At 36.8% G+C, this 25,237-nt stretch overlaps 1 protein-coding gene across 1 annotated transcript in view; it reads left to right on the top strand.

Annotated features, from left to right (window-relative positions):
• The window catches only part of CLINT1 (clathrin interactor 1), a 45,626-nt gene that overhangs the window by 18,521 nt on the left and 1,868 nt on the right, over window positions 1-25,237 (top strand). The window contains exons 2-11 of the mRNA XM_051631530.1: window positions 3,118-3,222; window positions 3,869-3,965; window positions 5,463-5,571; window positions 6,465-6,629; window positions 10,579-10,753; window positions 15,723-15,966; window positions 16,501-16,582; window positions 20,930-21,007; window positions 23,664-23,959; window positions 24,672-24,876. Of these exons, the coding sequence (XP_051487490.1) occupies window positions 3,118-3,222; window positions 3,869-3,965; window positions 5,463-5,571; window positions 6,465-6,629; window positions 10,579-10,753; window positions 15,723-15,966; window positions 16,501-16,582; window positions 20,930-21,007; window positions 23,664-23,959; window positions 24,672-24,876 (1,556 nt within the window). The remainder of the gene's footprint in view (window positions 1-3,117; window positions 3,223-3,868; window positions 3,966-5,462; window positions 5,572-6,464; window positions 6,630-10,578; window positions 10,754-15,722; window positions 15,967-16,500; window positions 16,583-20,929; window positions 21,008-23,663; window positions 23,960-24,671; window positions 24,877-25,237) is intronic.

Raw genomic sequence — 25,237 nt, 5'->3', positions numbered from 1 at the left:
TACCCATTTAGTGTTGCTATAAATTGTATATATAAACATTTAAAGTTGACTGTTCTCTTGCAAGAATGAAAAGCTAACATTTTTTTCACCATCATGCTTATTGCTTCACAGAGATGTGACAGTGCCCTCTCTTGGCTTCTCTTAACAGTTTTTAAAAAGAAAAAAAAGACTGAAATAAATTTTAAGAGGTACAATAAAGAGTAAAAATCATCTGTTGACACTAGTGTATGATTTAAGAGGCTGAACTGTAAGACAAACAGAAAAGAATGCAACAGTTTGTAATGTTAATGTCAACCCATTTATGTATTTATTTGGTGTGCCTTTGTTTTTGGATGTAACTTTCAAAATGTGCCTCATGTGTTTAATGTCTTTGTCTATGTCAAAAGTTTCTGTAAATGTCTTGCTTTTGTTGCAAGATTCCATTTGTGCAGGGTTTCATTTAACGATCTGGGGTAAATCCAAAGGCAGTCTTGCAGATAATAGGCTATTTTAAACATTGTCTGCGAAGATACTTTCTGTCAGTCTTGACTGGTGTGTGTCCATTTGTTTGCAAAGCAGACTGCACCCATGCGATCCAGCACGATTCCCTGGAAGCTGCCCAGTATAAACTAATCAGCGAGCCCCCCCTGGTGTCTGAAAGTGTCCTCGGATATTAAATTTATATCAATCACAGGAAGTCTTGGCAATCAAGCTAGTCACTTTTTCCCTTCACATCTGGACGTAAATTATTTTTTTGTTGCAAAGGTCACAGGAATCATGGGTAGGACATGGAACGAGGGCCATAGAAAACATGGGAAAGGAAGAATAAAACTGTATTTCCACCTTTTTAGAAATGGTTATTTTTAAGTGACCTGGAAACATGCCAAACCATACAACAGCTTGGTGTTGTTTTTTTTTCCTTGAAGTTTACATTTCTTGCTGAATTAAATGCAGCTTAAAGATGCTGTGTTTTGGAAGGCTTTTTGCCATTTAGACCTCATCTTGGCATTTATAAAAGAGCTTTTTCCTAGTTGCTGAGAACAATAACTTTACTGCAGGATGATTTTAGAAAGAATATGTGTCTCAGAGGGATATAGCTGCACCTTCTTTCTTTTGGCATTACTTAATTTCCCTTGTTTCCCTTCCGTTTCCCCCTTTCAACTCCGATGCTGTTTAGCCGTGTGCTTTGAGTTCTTCCGTAGCTAACGCTGGCATTATAGAATTTTATTTTTTCCTTCCAGTAAGTGTGCATCTTTTAATGCAATTTCCAATCTTAAATTCGTTGCTCTGAGAAATTAAGGAAATGCTTCACTTTGTGCTTTCCCCCACCTCCCCATCAAGCCTCTCAAACAAACGCTTAAGGAGGGGTTATGAAAACAAACAGAACCTTTCCATTCAGCTCCCTGCCTTTCCTTGCCTCGGACAAGGGGACTAGTGTGCTGAAAGCTGCAAAGGGCTGAAGCCTGTAGCTTTTTTGGGACTGTGGTAGTTTTTTGTTTGTTTTTTTGGTTTCTGTTTTTTTTTTTAACGTTTTGTGCATATGGGAAATAAAGATGGTGTTAGTTTACATTTGTATGTATGGTAAAGAAAATGTCAGAAGTTTGAGGTGCATTTAGCATAAATGAATGTATAAAACCTTAATTGCTCTTGTTCAAAAAAACTACAATTGTGTTCCTACATGCTTTTTTTTTTTAATATGGATGGGTTCTGTTAGCTTGCTGATTATTTATTCAGTCATGTAGCTTATGCTCTCTTTAGACACAAAGTTGAATAAAATCATACATCAGAATCTGACAGCAGGAATTCTCATGCTGAGAATCCAAGATTAAGTCCAGGAATTTTATGCTGTTTTAACAATTACCTTCTGTGTCCCCTTTCAGACTTAAGGGGATCTCATTCTTGTTTCTGCTGTTTGTAACTCCCAGTTCCAAGATCTCTGCTATCCTTATGCCAAACAAAATTGAACGCGTGTTGCTTAAATGCTGCTTTGTGCCAACTCCCTCATGGACAGAGGGATGACTATTAAGCATCTTGATTTTGGGTTTTTTGTTTTGTTGGTTTTTTTTCTTTCTTAGATTCACAGGAGATTTTTACACAGCAATTGCCTTCTCCACATTGAATTATAAAATCATTACATATTTTCTACAGCTTAATCAATTTGACTTTATGGGGATGTTTTATGTTGAATGCAATCATCTTACAGGGTTGGTTTTTTTTCTTCTGAAACAAGTATGATATACTTTTAACATTTATGAAAACTTTCAGGTTTAAACACATAGGTGCAAGCAATTAATTTCTAAGTTATTTGAAATACTTTACAAAGTATGGAGAGAGCAGATATGTCTGGAAGCTTTTAGGGGCACGAAGTAGGTTGCTGGGCTTACAATGGGATGTGACCACTTTGAGATTAGTTAAAAAAAAAATAAATATTGACTATTTTAATACAACCAATATGGAAAAATCACTCACTTTTTCCAAGTTATGTTTTTCTGTGCACTGTCATAGAGACAGCCTGAGCTTCTTATAGTATTTGCATTGCTTTAATCATAATACAGAGTTCTCTGCAGCTTTTCTTGTTTTGCTGTTTTCCCTTAATTACATAAATTCAAGCCACAAAACAAACTTTGTAGTGAATCTCATCTCCCTTGCTTCAGTCTTCTGTGTTCTTTTTTTATTATTTACTCACACCTATTTGGTACTGATACTCCTGATTTTCTCTTGCAGCACTTATCATTAAAATAAATCTGCTTCTGATTGAGTTATAAAGCAAGTAACAAAACACCATCCAAACCTGTAAGCAAACTATATTTATCTGGGGAGGCTATCAGCTTTGACTCTGCCACTTCTGTTTGGATTTTAATTTGACGAAAAGCCCTTTTTACTGGACTGAATCCAGCTGTAATGTAATCCCTACTTTCTCATCTGTATTCTTGAAGACTAATAGAATAGTGAAACCTTCTTAGAGATAAATGTGTTGTATAGCATCCTTAGGGTAACTTCTGCACTAAAGATGTTCCCTTTCTCACCCTGTAGAGGAATCTCGTTAAGTGAGATATGCACTAGTGTCATTATTAAGTTTTCATGTGTTTCTCAGTTTTGATGCTAATCTTCATGTGTGTTAATTTCTTTCCTTTGCAGCACCAATGTGGTTATGAATTATTCAGAAATTGAGTCTAAAGTTCGAGAAGCAACCAATGATGATCCATGGGGACCTTCAGGGCAACTCATGGGAGAGATTGCCAAGTAAGTGATAATTTGGCTCACTGATGAAGAAAAGAAAGGTGCATTTTATACAGGAATGTGAAACTTGCTGCTGAATCAACTCTGTGGTATACTGACTGATAACTCTGAGAAATTGCTGTAAATCAAGTCTTATTTTTTGATGCATAATCTTATAATGTATTGAAAACTGTCAAACACAAAATGAAGTTATTTTTAAAATTCTTTTATTTATGTAACTTTATCATTCTTTTAATATATCTGGCTTTTTTGCAGTGTTTATTTTCAAACTGCTTCCTTGTGACTTTTCCAAATAGAGCAAAACATGTCAAAGTCTTCCTTGAGCTATGTTTTCTGTTAAAATTAATTGCATGTTTAATTAGTTATATGTTTATTACAGTATTTATGTTACACATTATTTTCTTTATAAATTAGCGAAGGTTCTTTAACTGCCTCAGATTTTTAGAATTAGTTTTTTTTCTTTTGTAGGACTAGTATGGAAATTGCTTCTCTATGAGTAAGAAGTAAGAATACTTTTTTCCCTTGTAATGGCATCTAATGTGAACGGTCTTAGATCAAGCCTGCCATCTACTGTCAGCTCTGAGTCTTAACAAGCTGCTGTGGGAAACAGAGAATTTAATTTCTTGACTCTGTTTGCTTAATTCTTTAGGGCTACGTTTATGTATGAACAGTTTCCAGAACTTATGAACATGCTTTGGACACGAATGCTGAAAGACAATAAAAAGAACTGGAGGAGAGTTTATAAGGTGTGTATGTATATGAACTGGAAATGTTCAAGACTTAGTCTACAAAGGACCTTATACTTGTTGCCACTACATTTTTCTGCTGTAGTGTCTTATTTAGATGCTACTATATCACTTACTGCACTAGCCACTTATAATTTCTTTCCTAAATATATGCTTTATAATTCTGTTACTGAAGTTAAATGTGTCTTTCAAATGCTGTACATGGAAAAACCTATCTGGTTTTAGAAGTGTGTCTAAGATGCTACTTAACAAACATAGCAGAACAGTTATGTTTTCCTGATACTCAAGTGTTGGAGTGGTATTTTGAATCTACCCAAAGGAGTTGTTATGGTGCTCCATGAGAACTGGATGATAAGTTATTTTGCTGTCAGGAAAATGTTTTTGAAGGAGCCAAGTAATACCTGAAATAAATGGAAACTGATCTTAATTTTCTACCAATTCATAATTCTCTAAAAATTGTACTTTAACTTTCAGTCCATGAAATTTTCTTGCAGATCTTGTCATATGAGGCTTTTATGTCTTACTTGCATTTTGGGAAAAGAACTGAATAATTTGCATTTTTCTTGTCTTTGATTAATTAGCATGGTACAGAAACTTTTTGCTTAAGATTATATCGTACTGCATTTAAAGTGATGTTCAGTGTTCACTGAATTATGCAAATATAACCTAATTTTTTAGAATTGATGTATTAGACTGTCTTACATTTTTGTCTTTCTTGATGCCAGGATTGTAACAAGACAGAATTAGTTCTAAGGCTTGGTTTGTGCTTTTCACAGGTGCTTGATGTTTTGTATTCATAGTAATTGTTTTCCCTGAAGTACTATATAAATTAATATTTAATGCTATCACACGTAACTACTTAATGTTATATAGACTGCTTGGAATTGCTTATCAGGTTTGGGTAGATTGAAATACACTTATAGCTTTAGCTGATAAATGTGCTATTTTGGATAAAGTGCATTAATTTTTTTCTAGATAAAAACCCTCAACATAAAAAAATTACAATTAAATACTATTTTAATGCATTTGTTTTGCCCCTTGCTTAAAATTGTCCTGAAATACAGTTTTGTACATCCACTGCATCCTGCAGAAGGCTACTTCTATATCTGTAGTAGTTCCTTTTCAGTAAAAACCATTGGAAAATTGTGAACAAAAGAGGCAAAAAGAAAATGTTTCACTTAGCAGGCTTAACTTTTTGTCTGAAATGGCTAGTGCTGTCTTTTAAAATAAGCAGTAACTGATGAACGTAACTATTTGTGGTTTAGTAATGACAAATTAGAATTTGACAGATGCAGTTTTGATATTCTAGGGAGCCAAAGGTGCATGTGGGGAAAACGTTGAGGGGTTTTTTCAATGCGAACCCATATAGTAAGTGTTTATTTAAAGGGAGAAAGTCTTATTACTTACTAATTTGGAAAGGGAGGTAGGTTTTGTTTTCGAAAGAAAAAAATAAGAGCTTTTGTTCGTGCAATCATAAAGTGCTTTGTGTTTTTATAGTCTTTGCTGCTCCTAGCTTACCTCATAAGGAATGGATCAGAGCGTGTTGTTACAAGTGCCAGAGAACACATTTATGATTTGCGATCCCTGGAAAATTACCACTTTGTAGGTGAGCAATAGAAAAATCTTATAAGCAAATTAAAACAGTAGTTGGAGTTGTCAGTCACCTGAACCAGCTTAGAAGCTTCCCCACTCTAATTAGAATGTGACTGTTGCCAGTTGTGTGAAGAGTGCAGAATCCAAGACGTGGGACCCTAGAGTATTAATTAGTGAAGACAAGAACTTGCAGAAAAGACTGGCTAATAACAACAGAACCAACACAACATGAGTGTTCGGGTTTATATTAAAATATGCACCAGAGACTGGTCCCCTGTGGTGTCCGTAAAGGAATAGCTTTAATCATATGGGAAGAAAAGGTTAGAGCTCCAAAACACACACATCTGTTTGAAGCTGGGATTTTTTCCTCCTACCAAATAATATTTACAGTGCAAAGGCAGCAAGGCCAGTGTGTGTTTTGAATGTGAAAAAGGCTGGCAAAGGAGCACATTTAGCTTGTAGTACATCCCAACTGAAAGGAATTTCTCAGAAATTCAGTTTTGCAGTAAGACTGAGTTCTTGCAATTAAACTTGCAAAACCTGTACTTAAAAAGCCTGAGGAAAAGGGGTTATATTTTGAAGGGTTACAATTGTTCAAGGGGATAATACAATTTCTCAGTCTTTGTTAATCCTTTCAGTGTTTCAGCAGCAGTGAGGTGTTTCTAAATATGCCATTCAGTGAAAACTATAATTTATCTAAGGATTAAAAATTGTGTTGAAGCAAAATACTTGGTTCCTTTTAAACAAAAGCAGTGGACTTCAATAGCCAGCAGATCTTTCTCTGACTGCTAAGTTCATAATCAGAATTTCCTTACTAGTTTGATGTCCAATATTGCTGCCTCTGATTTATTTTTCCTTTCCCCCCCCTCTTCCATCCACTGTCTCTATCCTGCATTACCTGTACAGATGAAAATGGCAAAGACCAAGGTATAAATATACGCCAGAAGGTAAAAGAAATGGTTGAATTTGCTCAAGATGATGATCGACTTCGGGAAGAGAGGAAGAAAGCAAAGAAGAACAAAGACAAATACATTGGGGTTTCCTCGGACAGTGTTGGAGGGTTCAGATACAGTGAGTACTAGGCTTTCTTGGCCAAGGATTGACAATCTTGACTTCTAACTTGGCGTAGATAACACAGATAACTTGAGGAATTTCTAAGATGCTCCTTTAGATGCTCTTTCTTTCTGTTTTTTAAACTGTATTTCTATGATAGATCTTGCATGTTTTCCCCCACATACAAATTTAAATTAATTACTTCAAAAATCTTTAACTGTCTTTTTTAGATAATAACGAACTAGAAGCTTATATAAATGGTATTACTGCTTTGATTTAGCCAAAACTAAGCTGTGTTGTTTTTATCTGTGGATAGGGTCATTGTGAAACAAATACTGCTGCAGCAGAAGTAGACAGACAAATGCCTTTGTAAGTCAGAGTTGTTTAGTCTTCAATATTTAAAAAAAAAAGTTTTTTTAAAAAAATGTGGTGATACTTTCCACCACAGCCCAATAATTGCTTCACCTACTCCTGCCAACCTCCTTTAGAACCATCAATTGATTTGAACTAGGGCTTTCAGGGCAGTAATACCTTTTGAGTGAAACAATGTAGTTATTATATGCCATTAGATTTTCTGGGTTCCCAAGTAATACTGTTTGGACACATGACAGATACCTGTGGATTATCTGTGTGGATTCTGAAGTTTGTCAGATTTGACTTTACACTAAGTGCCTGTAAGAGATGGAGATTATATTTGAGTTTGCCAATACAGTTGTTACTTTCTCTCAGTTTGTGTGTTTTTAAAATATTGTTTGGTTAGTACTATAGGTCCCATGTGCTTTTTGAAGGAGGACTCCCAGAAGCAATACCAAATTTATTTTGTGTAAACAAATTCACTTTATCTTTGTGTAGACATACTAAGCTTGCAGCTGGCTGTTGGTTGTGCACCACAGCAGACCTGTCTGCAGGCTGGAAATGTGGTGTACCAGTGCTCATCCCTAAGTCCTAGGGAATTGCAGCTGTCAGTGAAAAGCTCATAAGTAACACCAGAAAGTTATTTATAAACTTTTTTTTTAATAATTACTTTTAAAATATACATATTAAATATTTTATAAAAAATGTTTGTGAAGAGTCACGTGGTCATCTGCTTCCTCATTAAAAAAACAGAAGACATGCCATCAGATTTAAAAAAAATTAAAATTCCAAATATTAAAGAATACAGTCATTGCAAATCTCAGCTGTCATTGAACAAGGTGCCAGTCCTGTATCCAGCCTGGGTCTGGTATTTGCAACAGGACCTTCATGACTAAGGTCCTGTACTTAGACATACACACAAAACACAAAGGAAAAAAAAGCATCAGAGTGCTGTGGACAGGTAGGTCGTTACCCTCCTGAAAATAAATCCACCCACTTTGCTGAGGCAACGGATGTTGTTCATGTGAGCATTGTGTTTTGTCAGACTATTTGCGTCTTCAGTGTAGTTTTTGGTAGATCCTGGTGTTGGAGGATATAATGTCATCAGCTTGTTTTTGGTTTGAGAGAACACAGTTCTGTCTGGCAGCCTGGGCTAAAGGCCCACAGCCAGTGCTGGGTTCTGCTTAACAAGTCCAAGTGTGCAGCTTCATCTTTGCTCCCCAGTCCCTGCCATAATGTGTAACACGGATCTGAGCTTGAACTGGCTTTTATATCTGATGTATCCCAGCATGTTGTCCATTATCCAGCTGTCAGTCTTGAGATATTTATCTGTTTGTTCTTTGGCCTGAGTAAATGCATGGCTGCCTTTATTGAGGGATGAGTCCCCAAGTCACCATGGCACAAGGCTCTGGTTTGCTAGGGTCAGTGACTTCTCTGAGAGAAGGGTTTGGATATAAGATCTAAGTTGTAACTGTACAGGACTTAAACTTCACCTGCCCCTCTCTGGTGCTATGTATGCTTGTTTACTTCACTGTGAGCCTTAAATTTAGGTTTATTCGCTTCTGTTTCTGACAGGTTACTTATTTATGTTCTCCTTTTCCTCCTGTGTGGAGTAGTTGAAAATCTCTATCTCCATGGCAGAATATGTCTTGTTTTATTATATTCTTCTAGGCTTTTGCTACCTGCTTGGAATTCTGGTGATTCTCTTTTTAGGAAATATTTATGAGTCACTGCATTGCTACTTAAAGTACTTGTCCCTCTGTTCTTTCACTGAGCTTATCTTTTGACTTGTTCTCTACTGAGTCGTGATCTATCCTATGTGCTGAGTAGAAGTCTTTCTCCATATGCTCTTTCAGTTATCATTCAGGTTTTTGTTTTTAAAGAACTGTCTCCTTTGTCTTCAATTACTTTTTATAGTAAAGGACTTTTAATTATCTCTTCATTTGAGTAATGTAAAAAAAAAAAAATTCTAGCAGCACAAAACAAACTTTTTCCCAAATTCTTCAAATTTAAGAGATTCTAGTTATTTAAACATAAAATGCTTTTATTGAGTTTTTTAGAATTTATTTTAAAATTCCTATCACACAATGAAACCTTCTAATGGAATCTACATTAAAATGCTGGAGAGCCTGACATAAATTGTAATAAAGCCATTTTATTCTCCTGCAAAATTTGACAGTGGTATATTCCTCAGCAGCTTCTCCTTTTCCAATGATAAAGATCTCACTGAGTATTTTGCTGATTGTAACAGGTTTTCTACTCTGAAAAAGTTTGTCTACACTTTCTGTGTCTAAACAAATATCATTGGAGCCTTATGCTTACCCCCTCAGTAAGAAAATATCTGGTGCTATATGGCATTAACAGACAGATGTAACTCAAATCTTGCACCTTGTAGGATCCATAGTTTTCTGTTTCTTAAAAATGGCTCAATTAAATTTTGACTTTTACTTGAACTACAATGTAATGTGTATGTAACTTGAAGTAATGAATTTTCATCATTCTTCTCCTCTGCTACTCAGTTTTACTTGGCTTAAGTAAAAAAAAAAAAAACAAAAAACCTACTGTTTCACATTTTTCAATAGTACAAAATAATTCCTTGTTTCATGTGTATGATGGCCCAAACTATAAAATGTTTGTCGAAAATTGTTGTCTAGAAACTGAGCTATATTGGGTTGTTTTGTATACCTAGGTTTTTAACAGAAGGTTTGAAATAAGATCACTGTACAAGTTAGCAAAGTGAGCTATGCCTCTGTTAGTTAAGTCTTTGTTAAAATGAGTTTTTTTCTTTTAAATTAAACTCAGGTTGACTAGGTGTGTATAATTAAACCTGGACTTAAGATTTTTAAACATTCTTCATGAGATTGTACAGCAAACATCCTTATTTCAAGTAAAACTCTCAGCTGTTTGTAAGCCAAGATACCAGTATGGAGGTCTTGAATACTTGATTAGAAGAAAAATGCTTTTGATTTCCTGATAATAGTGTTTAGTAAAGATACTCAGGGTACTCAGAGGCTGCTGAAGAGGGGAGTTGCTTTACTGCCTGTTCTTTTTTCCATCTCTTTAAAAGGTTTTTTCAATTACATAGGAGAGAGAACAGAAAGTTATCATACATTACACACTTGGGTCTTTCAATATTTTGGTACTACACTTTCATATGTTCAAGAATGTCAGATGTATAAAACCCCGTTGGTTTACCTTTGAGCACACAGCTTGACCAAGAATGGAATATCATGCATTAAGTAGCTGTTACGGGACTGGCACATCCCGTTTCTGATAAGCTGTGTATTCAGCCAAGGTTGATTGTGCCTCTTGTGCTTCTCAAGCAGAGTCCTGCAGTATCCTGATACGCTGTGCAGTGCCTTCAGATTGTGTCCTTGTCATAAACAAAAGTCTTTGAATCTTCATTCCTGCCACTTAATGATTGGCACGACATGCTGTGCCTTGCTGTAACAGTGTTGGTTCAGCACTCTGGGAGCTGTCAATTTGCTTTGAAAACTTGTAAGGTTTACATATGTAGGGCAGGGGGGCTTGAGAGTGATTCCAAAAAGACCACAAGCATGTTGGGTTTTTTTTCTGTTATCTTTAATATGTCTTATCTTAATGCCTTACACAGGTGAAAGATACGATCCTGAGCCCAAGTCAAAATGGGATGAAGAGTGGGATAAAAAAACAACTTTTCCATTCAGTGATAAGTTAGGTGAGCTGAGTGACAAAATTGGAAGCACCATCGACGATACCATCAGCAAGTTCCGAAGGAAAGATAGAGAGGACTCTCCAGAAAGGTGCAGGTACTGGAGTAATTTTAACATGAGTTCATATTGTGTAATTGTTATTATGAAGCTCTTGGACATTGCTGGTTATTAGTTCCAGTACTTTGCCATTCTTTTTGTCTGTATGGAAGCATGTTTGGGTTCATTCCTGGACTTCTTAAGCAGCTCCTACTGGTCTTGTGAAATAATGTAGCTCTATCAATAGTTAACTGCTGCCTTCATTACTAGCTTAGATAGCTGGTAGCAAAGCAGAGAATTTGTCTGAAATTTCTTAAGCTTATCCTTGTCTCAACAATTCAGTGGCCTTCCATGCACCAGTATATACTGGAGGCTGCCGTTTAATTCTGCAGTTACTCTGAGTTCTGAAGTGCCAAAGATGTAAAATTCCTTAGACCTGCCTTGACGTGGTGCTTCTTCCCTGAGCTGATCTCAGGAAGAACAGACTGCAGGTGACTTTAATATTACAGTATTTAAAAAAGAAAATATTGAAATTTTCCGTTTCATTTGAACCTTCTCAAGAAACTTACTGTATTTTACATCTGGCCATTCATTTTTTCCAGTAAGGAAGAAAATCTACCCTCCTTTGCCTACAGAAAGAACTTTTAAATGCATCACACTTCAACAGGTGGATTGAATTTCATTATCTGGAGATCAAATTCATACTTAACAGAATGTGAAATTGCTGTAGAGAAAGTGCTTGAGTATATTGAAATAATTCCCATTTGGGAAACAACTTAAAATTCAAATTTGCACTGAGATTTGGTAATTGTTTTTATAGGAATATATTGGGATACATTCACACATAGGCTTACATATGTGTGTATAAAGGCCAAACATGCACTTGCAAACTCGTGTCTGTATTATGAAATTCAAGCAATTTTGCATGGGGAAAAAAGAAAATTATAATGGTATCATTTCTGAGAAAAAGGCAGTAGAGTCCTCTTGGCCAAGGCATTAATAAATCATAAAACTGATATTCTTTGCACACATCAGGGTTCCCTCTTAGAACTTCCTATCAATAAACTACAAAGAGATGGGATCAGAAGAAAAGGAAACAATTTCAGATTGAACAATGGTATATTGCTGTGTGCATTTCTGTACTTACCTTTCAAAAGCAGCTTGCCACACATCATCTCTAAAGCTCTCTGTCCACATTTCATGTGGAGGATGTACAGTAAACAATTTTTTATCTTATTTCCTTCGCTTTATTTCTGGATGGTTCCTGGTCTCTTACTTGTGCTGATAGAAAAAATCTTGCACCTTCCAGTGTTTTAGACAGACTTCTCTGCAGTCTAATCTTTATAAAAAGCAGCTTATTTTGAGGACTTCTCCACTGTACATCTCTACCCCAAGGTACACCCCTCCTTTTCTCTGGCTAAGAATGCATTTTTCATTTTCGGTTTGCTCTGGTAACCCCTGTCCCTCTTTTTTAATATTTTTTTTCCATTTTTTGGGGTGTCAGGTATGGTATTTGTCTTGATAATTTTAAAAAATAAAAAACTCAGGACTTGAAAAAAGAGGAGGATTTGTTGGGACATACATGAGCAAAACCAATTTGGTAGCTGCTGGTTGTCCTGCTATAAGAAGGAAGGCAGGTGGCAGGAGCATGGCTTCTCTAACATTGCTTCAGCTGCTAGCCTGAAATTTCCTTTTGGAATGTATTTTATCAGTGTTGAAATGAAGGGATTTCTTTCTACAGGAGGCATCAAAGGATCTGAGAAGACTGAACTTGAGGTCTTAGAATGTCTGTCTGTTTATACTTAGAGATACTGTAAATACAAACCTTGTTATTCATGTTATATGAACAGAATACTGTATTTTGCATGAAGTTAAATATTGAAACAGACTAGAAACATGGACTTTCAATTTTCATGTGACTTAAGCTCTTGTAAATGCTTGGTGAAATCCATGCATTTCTGTGTTTTCACACTTCAGCAAATTTTTATTCTAAAAACAAAGAAGCCTCCAAAAATGTTCTAGTTTATTTGTAGCCTGCTGCTATATAATGACATTGAGTTAACTTGCCATTTCCCTTGGAAAAGTGGTTAAATGGTGATACTTGCTCAGCTGGCAAATCTGCTGTTGTGTGTTCTATTGTTTCTATCTTAATGGCTTTATAAATCATTATTACTTTCATACTGTAAAGCCAATAAAGGTCTTAAAGCACATGAATACATGAGTTACACATCTTCACAGTGGTTAATGGGATTTGATTGACACAAACTTTACCTCCAATATAAACACCAGAACTTGGCCAAGCTTCTGGATTTCAGATACTTTTAAAGTTTGTAGTTTTCATAGAAGGAAAAAAAAATGCTTTAAGTAACTAAGAACCTGTGATGTGGCTGGCTTGGGTTTACAGTAGATTTCAGTGCAACTGCAGCTCCCTCAGCTAGCTCTGGAGGAGCCTAGTCTGCTTTTTTTGTTGTTGTTGTTTGGAAGAAAAATGCTAGTACTGCTGTGGGGGGATTAGATTCTTTTTCCAGTAATATATCCCTCAGAAGTAAAGCAAACCAGAAACATACCCCACAGAGTTGAAAACCTTCAATTTTCTTTCATAATCCTTCTTAGGTCTTAGGCAAATAAAGCAGTTGCTGCCTTGAGTCTAAGCTTGTGTGCTGAAGTTTTATTTCATAAATTACCTGCAGATGTACAGAAGTTCTTTTGAAAAATTACATCTTTTTCATAGGGATTCTTAAACTTCATCAATCCTTGTTTCTTTAGTATTCAGAAAGATTGATGCAGGTAATAATGGAAAAGAAACAAAACTTTTAGTATTCCTATAAAAGGATGCAACAGTCATGTTTAAAGGCAGCTTCCATGTAAAGGTCTACTTTTGTAGCAAGGTATAATTCAGATAGTCTCAAACTATCTGTAAACTATTTTAATGTCTCAAAGAAGGTTGTTCAAAAAAACCTCAAGGCAAAGAAAAAGAATGTGTATCCATATTTCAATTTCTGGAAGTTGCAACCATGTATTTCCTTTCCAGAAGTTTTTTGGGTTTTTTTAAATTATTTGGTGCAATACTAGGTATAATTTTTATTATTAAGTTCATTCTTCAATTCTCCAATGTATCACTGCAATTTTACTCTTCTGAACGCAGTAAACACACAGGGAACATTAATGCGAAGTGTTTCTTCTCTTTTTTTTTTTTTTTTTGGTTAATTGACCATTAAAGAAACATAAAAAACCAGATCTCCTGAGACAGTCTGGAAGCAGCACAAGTTGTCATAGAAAATTGAGTATTGTAATATTTGTCCTGCTTTCTGGCATAGATATTTTATTTCTTTTCTCAAAAGCTTTTAGACACTTATTTCGCTTTAGAGCACCGAAGATTCACTTTTTTTAACTCTTCCATTACTGAGATGAATCTCTACCAGTTCAGTAGCAATAGCTCCGTTGATCAGACTTTGATGGTTGTCACTGACTTCCTCAATACACAGAATGTTGGTATGGACTGAACAAACTCTGTAATGTTGACAAGAAATGCATGTCAGCAGGTTTGTAGAGGCTGACTATTAGTTGTGGTTGTCCTGGTCTTAGATACTTTTGCCCTGCCCCTAAATGGCAACTTCATTCCTCGCTCCTCCGAGGCTTTTCAGGTGGATGTGCTGTGTGTACCATGCTAATGTACACACATGTGGATCTACCTTCTCCAGGGGCCTGTGTTAAAATCCTGATGTCACGAAGGAAAATGTGGTTAGTGGGCCCCTCTGATGGATTTGTGCACGTAGGTAGCCTGGCTGCAGAGACCCAAAGCAGTTCTCTGCTGTTCTAAGTCAGGGTTGAAGTGCTGTGGAAGGACAAGGTTAGATGGTGCCATTTGAGCTCACATATCTCTGTGAGGCTCAAGCAAATGCCAGGAGTCACTAGGTTGGCTAGCAGCTAGGATATTTTTATTTTAAAAACAGTAAAAATTGAAAAAAGGAGTGAGCATTGGTATTCACTGATGTTAATGAATTGAGCCACCCCCAGTGGTGAGTAGGTCATATGCATAGAGGAAATGACACATGCAGTGTATTCCAGAAAGCCCACTATTGTTAACAGAGAACAAAGGCTGCCCTCCAGAGTATATTCCAGCTCTTGTCATATTCCCACTGACAAAGGGGCAGCCTTTCTTAAATTTTGCATTTTTAGTTTTCTAATGCATTATTAAAATTCAAAAACCTTCCACTTTCAACCATGTTGTTAAGGGAATTATTTCAAAATACACTTAAATATATTGAAGCTTCCTCTGCAGCAATTTTCACTGTTAGGTACAAATCTAATCTTGATGATAACAGGCAACCTGACTGTTGGTGGGGGAGCAATTGGTTTGTTTGTGAAAGACTTAAAATACAAAAGTAGGAAATGTAACAGATTTAACAAATATTATGTAGTGACATCTAAAAAGTGTTTTGCCTAAAATGGTGACACTTTTGTTTATTTTAAGAATAAATGTGTGTTCTCTGATAGAAAATGAATAGTATCATTGCTTTGCATAGTTCTGTAAACATGCTTTTTTCACAAACATTTTAAAGAATATAAAAGCCTGTTTGTCTGGGAGGGGAAATGTGTTGAAATAAGAATGGAATTCTTGAAATCTGAAAGATAATACCTGTGTTTGGTTCACTGCTTTCTGTCTCTTGGTCTAAGTTCTGAGCAGACCTGGCAGCTTAATGTTTTGTTGCTGAATTGTTACTTAAGGTGTGGGGGAGTTCCTGTCAAAAGGTAATTAAATGTGCTGGATTAAAACACTGATTTCCTGTTATCCTCTGCCATGGACTTGCAGTTAAATGTTTAACAAAATAACTTGCTTTTCTTCATTGCTTTTGTACAGTAGGTGCAATGCTGTGTTATGTAGATGCATTATGTAGGGGTAAAACATTTCCTTTCTCAAAATGTGGAAAGAAGCAGTAAAACTCTTGTAACTTAAGCCAAACGTCCACTGAAGTAACTGAGAAGTTCATCACAAATGGTATCCTGTTGGCTTTTGTTTTGCATCTAGTGACAGTGATGAGGAAAAATCAAGAAGAGGTAAATCTCCCAAAGCTGAATTTAAAGATGAAGAGGAGACTGTGACAACAAAACACATTCATATCACACAAGCTACAGAATATACCACGACCAGACACAAACGCACAGCAAATCCTTCAAAAACTATTGACTTGGGAGCAGCAGCACATTATACAGGGGATAAAACAAGCCCAGAACAGAATGCTGCAACTCATACTGCACAGCCAACTGCAAAGGTGAGGCAGCAGAGCACAGTGCAACATTACTTTGGAAAAGTTTTTTTTCTAACCTCTGAGATGAGTTCTGGTTTAGGGTGGATTTTTTTTTTGTGGTGCAGCCATTAAAGGAACTAATTTATAAAAAATGTTTGGGGTATTCAAAGGCAATGCAACAGTTTAATTACAGAATGTCTTTTTGTGATTGCTTTAAGATTTAGATTTTTTTTTTTTAATGGAGCCATCACTATGTTTTACTCTCTTCAGGAAAGCAAAGATAAAATCTTGCCCTAAGTGTGAAGGATTCTCTGAACCCACATACTTATTGACAAGTTACCAAGTTCTTCAGTTATCAGGAAAAAAAACAAACAACTGAGCCACTAGCTGTTCACTATTTGGTTTGAAATTTAGCCAGGTGTCAGTGATTCTTTGCTTCAAAGACAAATCTACTGTCTCTCCAAAACAAAGCACTCAAAAAGCCCAGAAAACTTCATTGTCTTTTAATATGAATTATGACATCACAAGATGAGATCTGTTGTGTGATTTCTTCTTCAGGCTTCTGTACCCTCTGGCAGCAAGTCATCTAATGACCTGGTTGATCTGTTGTTTGATGGAGCCAGCCAACCAGCCTCAACAGGTAGATACATTGTGGTTTTATTAATGCATATTTTGAACCATTCCTGAGGAGAGGTTTGGTTGTTTTATAGATAGAGTAATAGACAAATTGAGAAATGAATACTCAAAAAATTTAGAGCTGCCTAGAATCTTTTGTAGCAGGGTGCTGTATGTGCTGTTGCATGGAACTAATAACTGTTAGCAGCTTAAAGATTAACTACCAGATCAGTCTGTCAGAAACCGTGTTTGTAATGCAGTTATTTATAATTAACTCTAAAAGCAAGTGCAATCCATTCACATTCAAGCATTTCTCATAGTGCAATTCAAAAGTTAGGCAGCTGGAAATGGATCATCTTCATATAAGCTTTCATCTAATGCAAATGGCAAACTAGTTTCTTTATCTTATTTTGGCACTTGCTTGATCCTAACCCTTATACCAAAAATAAACAGCTACCTTAAAATGAAATTATTCATTGCAAAACACATCCCTTCACTCTCTAAATGTGCAGTTGAATCTTGAGTCTGTGAACCTCCATGTGGACTGAATTTATGCTCTCAAAATGCACCTTCTCTCTAGGAGTGGGTTAAATTTCAAAGCATTGCATGCAGGATTGATAGTTCAGGATTTGGTGGTTTGCTTTTCAAAACCTGAAACTGTAATGACTTGTTATTGTACTTACAGGTTCATAATACTGACAGTTTTGATTGTGGGTAGCATGGAGTCGAAAAAGGACTTCTGTGCACTGGTGGTCTAGTGGCACAGTTGGGAGAGAGTTAACTGTGGGTAGAGTATCTTTTTTTCAATATCACTTTGAATAGCAAATAAAACATGAGCATGAGACTTTTTATAGATAGAAACTTTTCAAGTAACTTCTCTCCATTACAAATAAGCAAATAAATTCTCTTATTATATATGGGATCACATTCACATTGTTTGCAGAAGTGTGTGTGTGTGTGTATCTTGGGGATGACAGATACTCGGCTCCAGTCTTTGTTTTAAAGATAATGTAAAAATCACAAGAGATGGTACCACACAAGGGCAGTTCAGAGGGGTTGGAGGCCAAATGTGTGGCAAGATGGTTGCATTCATGCATAGGTGAAGTCCACTCTTACTCACTTGTACCTGGAGTTATGCCACTTCTGGGTGTATTGTAGCAGGAACCCCTCTGACATGTCACATTAGGGGTTTTATTATAATGTATGAGCAAAGCCAATATCATGGGCACTCTGTGTTGCAGCTCCTTTCATCACTAGGCTATCAAAATGCTACAACTGTAAGTATTTAATAAAATATAAATTAGATCTAAACTCTGTTGGAGGAGAGAGAAATTGTTATGGCTGTTTAGGATCAGAGATCTATCTTGGTATTTTTTTTATTTCTGGTTTAACTTTGTTCATTTGTGGTTTTGGGAAAGTAGATTTTATGTCTGTTCTGAAATGTGTTAATTCTGAATGGTTAAGAAATAAAATTAAATTTCATACATCTGTTCCTTAATGCACAAATGCCCCCAAATTTACAGAACAACTTATTACACATTATTTTCTATTTTATTAATTTCATATACAAGGGTGTTGGTTGTACACTGGAGTTGAACACAGTTCCGTGGAATTTCAAGATCCTGGATTAGAACAACTACCCCAAATCAATACTGAAACTTCTATCCAATTCTTATAGGAAAAGAGATTAGAGCCTGTTTTGGTTTTATTTATATACATAAGTGTATGTTATTATGTTTACTTCTTAAAGTAAAATCACATTGAGAATAGTTGTTTCCACTTCAGATTGAGCCTTCCTGTGTTTCAAACAGAAGTGTATCAGTTTCCATATTGCAGTGTATTGGGTTCTTTGCTGTATTAAGCCTTTGTTCTTTTTACCTTTTTTCTTCTTTTTCCAAAGCAGCATTTAGAAATGGTATTGAGAAAGGAGGGATATTACCAGCTGGGCCTGCTAAATAACCCCTTTGCTGACCTGGGAGGCAGATGGAAAGGGTTCATTTGTAGTGACAGATCTCGCATGGGAATCTTTGAGGATGGCTCATGTTGAGAAGATTAGCACTGTCCTTCACGTGCAGGTCACTTGTTATGACCACTGTTCCTTGCAGCACAGGGTGTGGGAACGTTACCAGTGTCAGACAAGACACAGGGAAAAGGTCAGATGCAGCCTTTGATCTGTCCTGTGAAGGAACTGGCAGGGAAGTCATGTGAATTCAGGGAACTCAGAGTTTGCTTCCCTGTGTATTTTCAGGTGCAGAGATGTGGAAGGATGTTGGTGAGGTGCAGGGGGTTACACATTGCTAAAGAAACACAGTTTGTGTATGAGGGGCATAGCTGGTTGTCATAAAGGATCCATCTGTTGGAGAAGATGTAGAATCTGTGGTTAGACCTGCTGGCAGTAATTTTTTGGTGTTACTGGAGATTAAGTTCTTTAATCTTAGCTGCTAGTACCTTTCTTTAAAGAGGTTCTGTATTCAGGTTAAGCTCTGCCACCTCTCTGGAACTCTGTTTCATTTGAAAACAGGCAATAGAGGTAGAGGAAAACTTGACTGAAAATGTTAAGGGGTTATTTTGGGTTTGAACCTAGTTCTCTTCTTAAAATTAAATTAATCCCTGGAGACTCTGTCTAACAGCCCAGGGATAACAAGCATAGCATGAGAACATTGATTTTTTTTTTTAATTTTTTTTTTTTTTTGAGGATGTGGTTGAGAGTGTCATCTGTGTTGTTCATTCTGATATAAACCTTGAAACCATTAACCTGTTCGGAACTCTGTAAGGATAAGTGTGATGAAAAAAATATTTGAAAATGTTCATTGCAGTAGACAGAGTAAACATGATCAGAACAGTGTTTTAGCTTGATATTTCACTGGCTCATCTTAACTTTTTTCATTCTCAGGTTGCAGTCAGTATAAAACTTGTATATAAACACATGTAAAATGCTTTTTGGATCACTTCAGAATTTATGTTGAAGAAATGTCATGACTTTAGTCAAACCTTCTCCCTCTTGAAAAGGTGGAAAATTCAGAGAGACCCTCCCTGCATTCCCTTCTTATGTTTTATATCATACACTACACATGTGGCAAGAAAAGACATTTCCCCTTGGAAGAACAGTTGCCTTCCTGGCAATGTCTACAGTAAAATAACATTAAAAAGAAATACAAGTACACATGTATCAGAAAGTGAATGGTTCCTTTTATTACTGCTAGCCATTTATTAAAAAGGAGATGGTTCTAGTTTAATTAACCCAGTTGAGAGTAGCAGATGGGGCAGAATGTCTTGCAGCGATAAGACAATTCAGAAATGGCACCAGATGTTGGAAGCTGTCCCTGGTGGTGTTTGAGTGCAGCACAGATGTTCCAGTCCCACCTGGCTAGTTTCTAAGCACTGCAGGCTAAGCAGCTGTGATGTAACCTATATAATGTACGCATAACACTAAAAGCAAAATAATAGAACTGCTGCAGACTCTTCTAAGGGTGGGACTGCTTGGAGGTGAACCCTTTGAGGACAAACAAATAAGGTCAATTCTTAGCCTGCTCAGGTCGGTGGAATACCTACTTTAAAGCAATAGCAAGGATAATTTGATGTTTTTTTAAACAGTTTTGGTTTTATTTGTTTATTTTTTTAAAAAAACAGCCTTCCAGTATGGTTCTTAAATCTTTCTTTTCTTTTTATATCTTGGCTGTATTTTTTTTACTGAAAAATTGTTACTGTGCTCTATTCAGAAGTTAATAATTTATGTGCTGTATACAAATGTCTGGTTGGGAAACTTAATGTTCCTGCTCTAGAAAGGAAGCAAACTTATAAAAAAATGAACAGAAATGCAATCTCTGTCCTTGAAATCCCAATTCAAGAACATTGCAGAATCATTCATGCTTTAAGTAACACAAAAACTAAATATAAGGCGACATGTAATTTTTCATGGTAAGCATAATACGTTAACTTTTTGCAAGAAGAAAGTTTACCTTTTTTATAATATGCTTTCTTTTATATATTACGCTTTATTACTTATGAAGTTATGCTTTAATTTTACTAACTGCCAAACTAGTAGCATCTTTCACTTGTTAAAACCTTCTAAACCTTTTTAATCTCTCTAAATTCATTTTTAGACATAGTGAACACTTGCATCTTTTAGTTCTTCCCTAGGAAAACAAAATTGCAGGCTCTGCAAGACAGTTGGAAGTAATCCAGTTTATTGTTTCTCGGGCTTGTATAAATAGAGTATGGTGATGGACAACAAAACCAGTGCCAAGTTAGGGAGTAGAATCCATAAATCCATCTTCCCACATACAGAACAGGTTTTCTTCATAAATCCCACATGCAGTTGTTGCAGTGGATCTTTGCAGAATCCTGTAACAGCAGTTCCTTCTGTTTCTAGGTGGATCAACTGACCCGTTTGGAGGATTTGCTGATTTTAGTTCAGCTGCTGCCTCAGCAAGTTTCCCGTCATCGCAAGGTAGGATTAATTTACAGATTGAAATGCTGTTTAAGGGCAGAAGGAGGGGAAGAGATGCCACATGGGGTTCTTGAGAGTCATTTCCCTTTCCAGGGCAAACTGTTTATTTAACTGGACCACAAGTGGTATCTTGAATAAGGAAGAAGATAGCTGCTGTCTGGCACAGCACGTGTCTCACCGGACCTGAAACTTTTCAGGAACTTTTTTTTCAGAAAAATGTTAGTAGAAGTTATCAACATACAAGCTAGTATATGCACAGGGCCACCAACTGAAAAACACTTTCTTCTGGTGGAGTGTTTTTGGGAGCCTACAGAGCTACCCAGACAGGACAGTGCTGGAGTGAAAGGAGCTAGCTGGCTGGCTTCCGTGCAGTTAGTTTGGGCAGTAGTGGTGCTTGTGGCTGGAGGTTCTCAGCAAGGATGCAGGATTAAGTCAAGAATGAGAAAAGAATGGCAAAGAGGTTGATCAGCAAAACTACCTGTGAGCCAGCTTTTAGTCAGCATATTTATTATCTCTTCCTTTATTCTGCATTTAGGAAAATTGTGCTGGGCATAGATTAGTTAATACACCTTTTATTTGCTTGGCAGGAAAGAGCTGCTCTAATTTTTTATAGGCTTTCTCAGTCAAAACCAAGTTGTTTTGCAAACACAAAGCTGCCTACTATGCAAATAATTTGTGTTAATACAGTCTAAATTGATACAATCCTTTATCTGCATTAACATGATTAATCTATTCCAATCACCATTATGCAAGGGACAAGGGGTCCTGTGAAATGATTAATCATTCCTGAACAGCAGAAGCCCCTCTAGAAATCCTTTCCTTCTTGATTAATAATATTTGAAGTTCTACTGAAGGGGAAAAGCCTTACCCCTTTTACCCCCACTTCCATTATTGGTGCTCAGTGTACAGGTCTGAACATAGAAGCAGCACACTCAGCATTTACTTATCTATCAGGAATATTTAAAGTAGGTTTTAATTTTTAATATGTAATACTAATTGAAACATTCTAATATAGCCTCTCTTTGTGAAGGAGATCAAAGCAAATGTTCTCGTAGGGCCCTGAGCTAATGAATGTCTGTTCGTGCACTGAGGTTGTTGCCAGTGCATGGATTTTGTGAACGTTTACTCTCCTACTGTTCTTTAAATTCTGCTGTATTGGTAAAGGTGAAGATGACTAAAAGCTGGAGGTGTATGTTGATAAATATTTACATGGAGTGTAAAAGTTGGTACTTTTTACAGAATGGTAGGTTGGATACAAAACGTACTGCAGTCACCTTTTGAGTGGGGAGCAAAAAGTCATAGAAAATTGCTATGGATGGTTGTTATGGGACTAGCTATTGTATAGGTTAGGGAGTGGAAACTGGCAATAGAGTCACCTACACCAGCTTTATGTGTTTGAGTATTTGCTCATCTGAAGAAATTCAAGGGAGAATGTAACTGTTGGTTAGAACCCAAAGTTCATTTCATATGGCAATGACACTGCTCATGACCCTGCTGAAGTACCTCAAGTGTGTCAGTGACATAATCAAAAAGCTGACCTGCAAAATGGCCCAAACTTGGAACAAGATTCACCATGTAACAATGAGAGCTGTTTAAGTGGTGTTGCTTTATTTTTATCAACTCCTGTAGATGTTTTTTTTTTAAGCTTTTCTTCCCCTGTCACTCCTGTGAAGTAACCCTTTTCTTGATAATACAAAAACATGTGGTTTTAGGGGAGATAACATCTCCCATTTGACTCAAAGTTTATGGCATAATCTCAGTTTACTAGTTTGTGTTTCTGGACATCTGTGCTCCTGAAATAGGTACCCTTTCAGTTGTCTACAAACAGTTGATACTGTTAGGCTCTTCACAGCAAGATACAGAGCATGCTCTAAGTTGCTGTTTCAATTTAAATGCTTGTCTACAAAACCCCTGGTATATTGAAATGAAACGTAGTTTAAGTGATGAACTAAGAGTTCAGCAAAGTTTCTGCCAAGAGAGTTGTTAGGTCCAAGATTGAACTTCTGCTTCAAGCCAAGGCATTTAGTTCAGGAATCAAATTTAGAAGACTTAATGTTTTACATGAGCACTTATCACCTCAAGTAAGATTTCCCTGTCAAGCTGCTTTCCAAGTTCTGCTTCTTATTCCCCTCAGCATTGTTTTATAGAAAGGGTTCCTAATTGTATATAAACATATTTTGAAGTAGTTGTCTTTAGTTTATCATAATGGAATGTGCTTTATCAAGTGGCTCATTACTGACAACTGTTCTCTCAGAAAATACCAGAGCACTGAAATAAAAAGTTGATTAATATTATCAAAGTATTAGGTGTTGTTTTGGCTAGAGCCTCCAATCTACTCCTAAATTCTTTCAGTCGTATTTCACATAAAGAAAACCTGTGCCTACTGGTCTCACATCCACAGGTGCTGTTATCAAACATCCTTCTTTCTGTGGATGGGTGTTTCATATTTCCTTTGCTACCTTGTTAACATTGTTGGAATATTCATGAGGGAATGATGTCCAGATGGAGGTTCTACCTGCAGATGTTAATCTGGATGGACACAGATCAGCTCTCATTTGTTTCAGTTCATGGAATATGGCATTTGCTCAGTGCCTTTCTCTAAGTCGTCTTTCTTCTCTCTGTCTTCCTTCCTCCCACATTGCTGCATTTCCTTCAGGTACAGCAACAAGTGGAAATGGAGACTTTGGTGACTGGAGTGCCTTCAACCAAGCTTCTCCTTGTCCCAGTGCTTCATCTGGAGACCTCTTCAGCAGCACAGCCCCACAGCCTGCCATAGAGCTCTTCAGTAGCTCACAGCCAGCTCCTGGCCAGCCTCCAGCTGCTTCAAATTCTACTGATCTTTTTGATTTGATGGGCCCCTCTCAGACAACCATGACCTCTTCACAAAGTATGAATTTCTCTATGATGACCTCCAATGCTGTGGGCATCAGTTTACCCATGTCAAGGTCACAGGTATGCTGCTATTTATTTTTGCTAATGACCTTCCTCAATTAGTCCTTTGCCTTCTCCTTAATCACAACTTTGAAAATTAATCCATTCCACTCCTGGAGTCCACACTTAGTCACTCAGATGTTGTGATCAGTATTTTGTAAGAAAGCTTTGTCCAAAAATCTTTGCATAGCCTCTTAAAAGAAAAACGTGTCAAATTTTCTTTAAAACCCTCCTTTAATAAGCTTGTCTGCTTTGCGGTGATCTTCATTGTTCTGTGAAGTGTTGCTGCTTGATGGGGAAGACAAGGTGATATTTTAATACTCATAACATTATGTAGAGGATGGCTTTAGGTTTCCAGCCTCAAGTAGATGGCAGTGAGTACTGGTCTATTGTCCAAAACACAGATGTGCCTGCTTCAGTGGAGAGTGGTTTTGGAATCTTTAATAGGTCAATTAGGAGGAAAAAAACAGAGTTCAAAACTTGACTGCAGATGATCATTCTCATTCCACATATTGATATGGGAGTGTGATACCAGCCCAACAAAATACCCTTTTAACCCATTCTAATGGCAGAACAGCATGTGGCAACACTGCTTTGGAAGAGTTGAAGTTCATGGCTAAAAGTCTCATTGGGTTTTTATTGTATTCTGTAGAAAAATTAACACTTATTGTTAAGTCATGATGTCTATTGGTAAATAATTTCAAGTGGATCTCAACAAACTTTTCTTTTTCAGCCTCTGCAGATGGCAAACAATATGATGCCCAAGCCCAACCCGCTGTATAATGCAAGCACAGAGATGGTCCAGAAGAATGCAAACAAAACTCTGCCCTCAACTTGGTCAGATCCCAGTGTAAATATCAGTTTGGACAATTTAGTACCTGGGATGCAGCCTTCCAAACCCCAGCAGCCATCACTTAACACCATGATGCAGCAACAAAGTAAGTGATGATTGCACCATTTTGCGTGTGCACTGAGCCCTGTATCTGTTCAGTAGGTTGTCCTGGAGATGGAGTGTTCTGTCCATTACTGTTTTCCTACAGGCAGTCATGATTGGTTCTTAAACTGCTGAGGTGCTTCTGACACAAGTGGTGTTTTCTAAATGGAGACAGATGTGCTAGAGGCTGGTATCTGTGCATGTTTTTACTGTAGAGTTTGCACCATTGCTGTATCTTCATTTCAGGCTTTCTGATCTCTAGAGCTTCTCTACAAGATGCACAGTAGAATTTATTGGTATAAAATGAAATTTTTAACTTAGAAAAGTTTTTGGAGCTTCACACAGAAAACAGGAAAGCAAGCAAA

Source organism: Apus apus, chromosome 13 (assembly GCF_020740795.1).
Source record: "Apus apus isolate bApuApu2 chromosome 13, bApuApu2.pri.cur, whole genome shotgun sequence".
Classification (NCBI taxonomy): Eukaryota; Metazoa; Chordata; class Aves; order Apodiformes; family Apodidae; genus Apus; species Apus apus.
The sequence above is the reverse complement of the archived record's forward strand: the minus strand, read 5'-3'. Positions and strand labels throughout refer to the sequence as shown.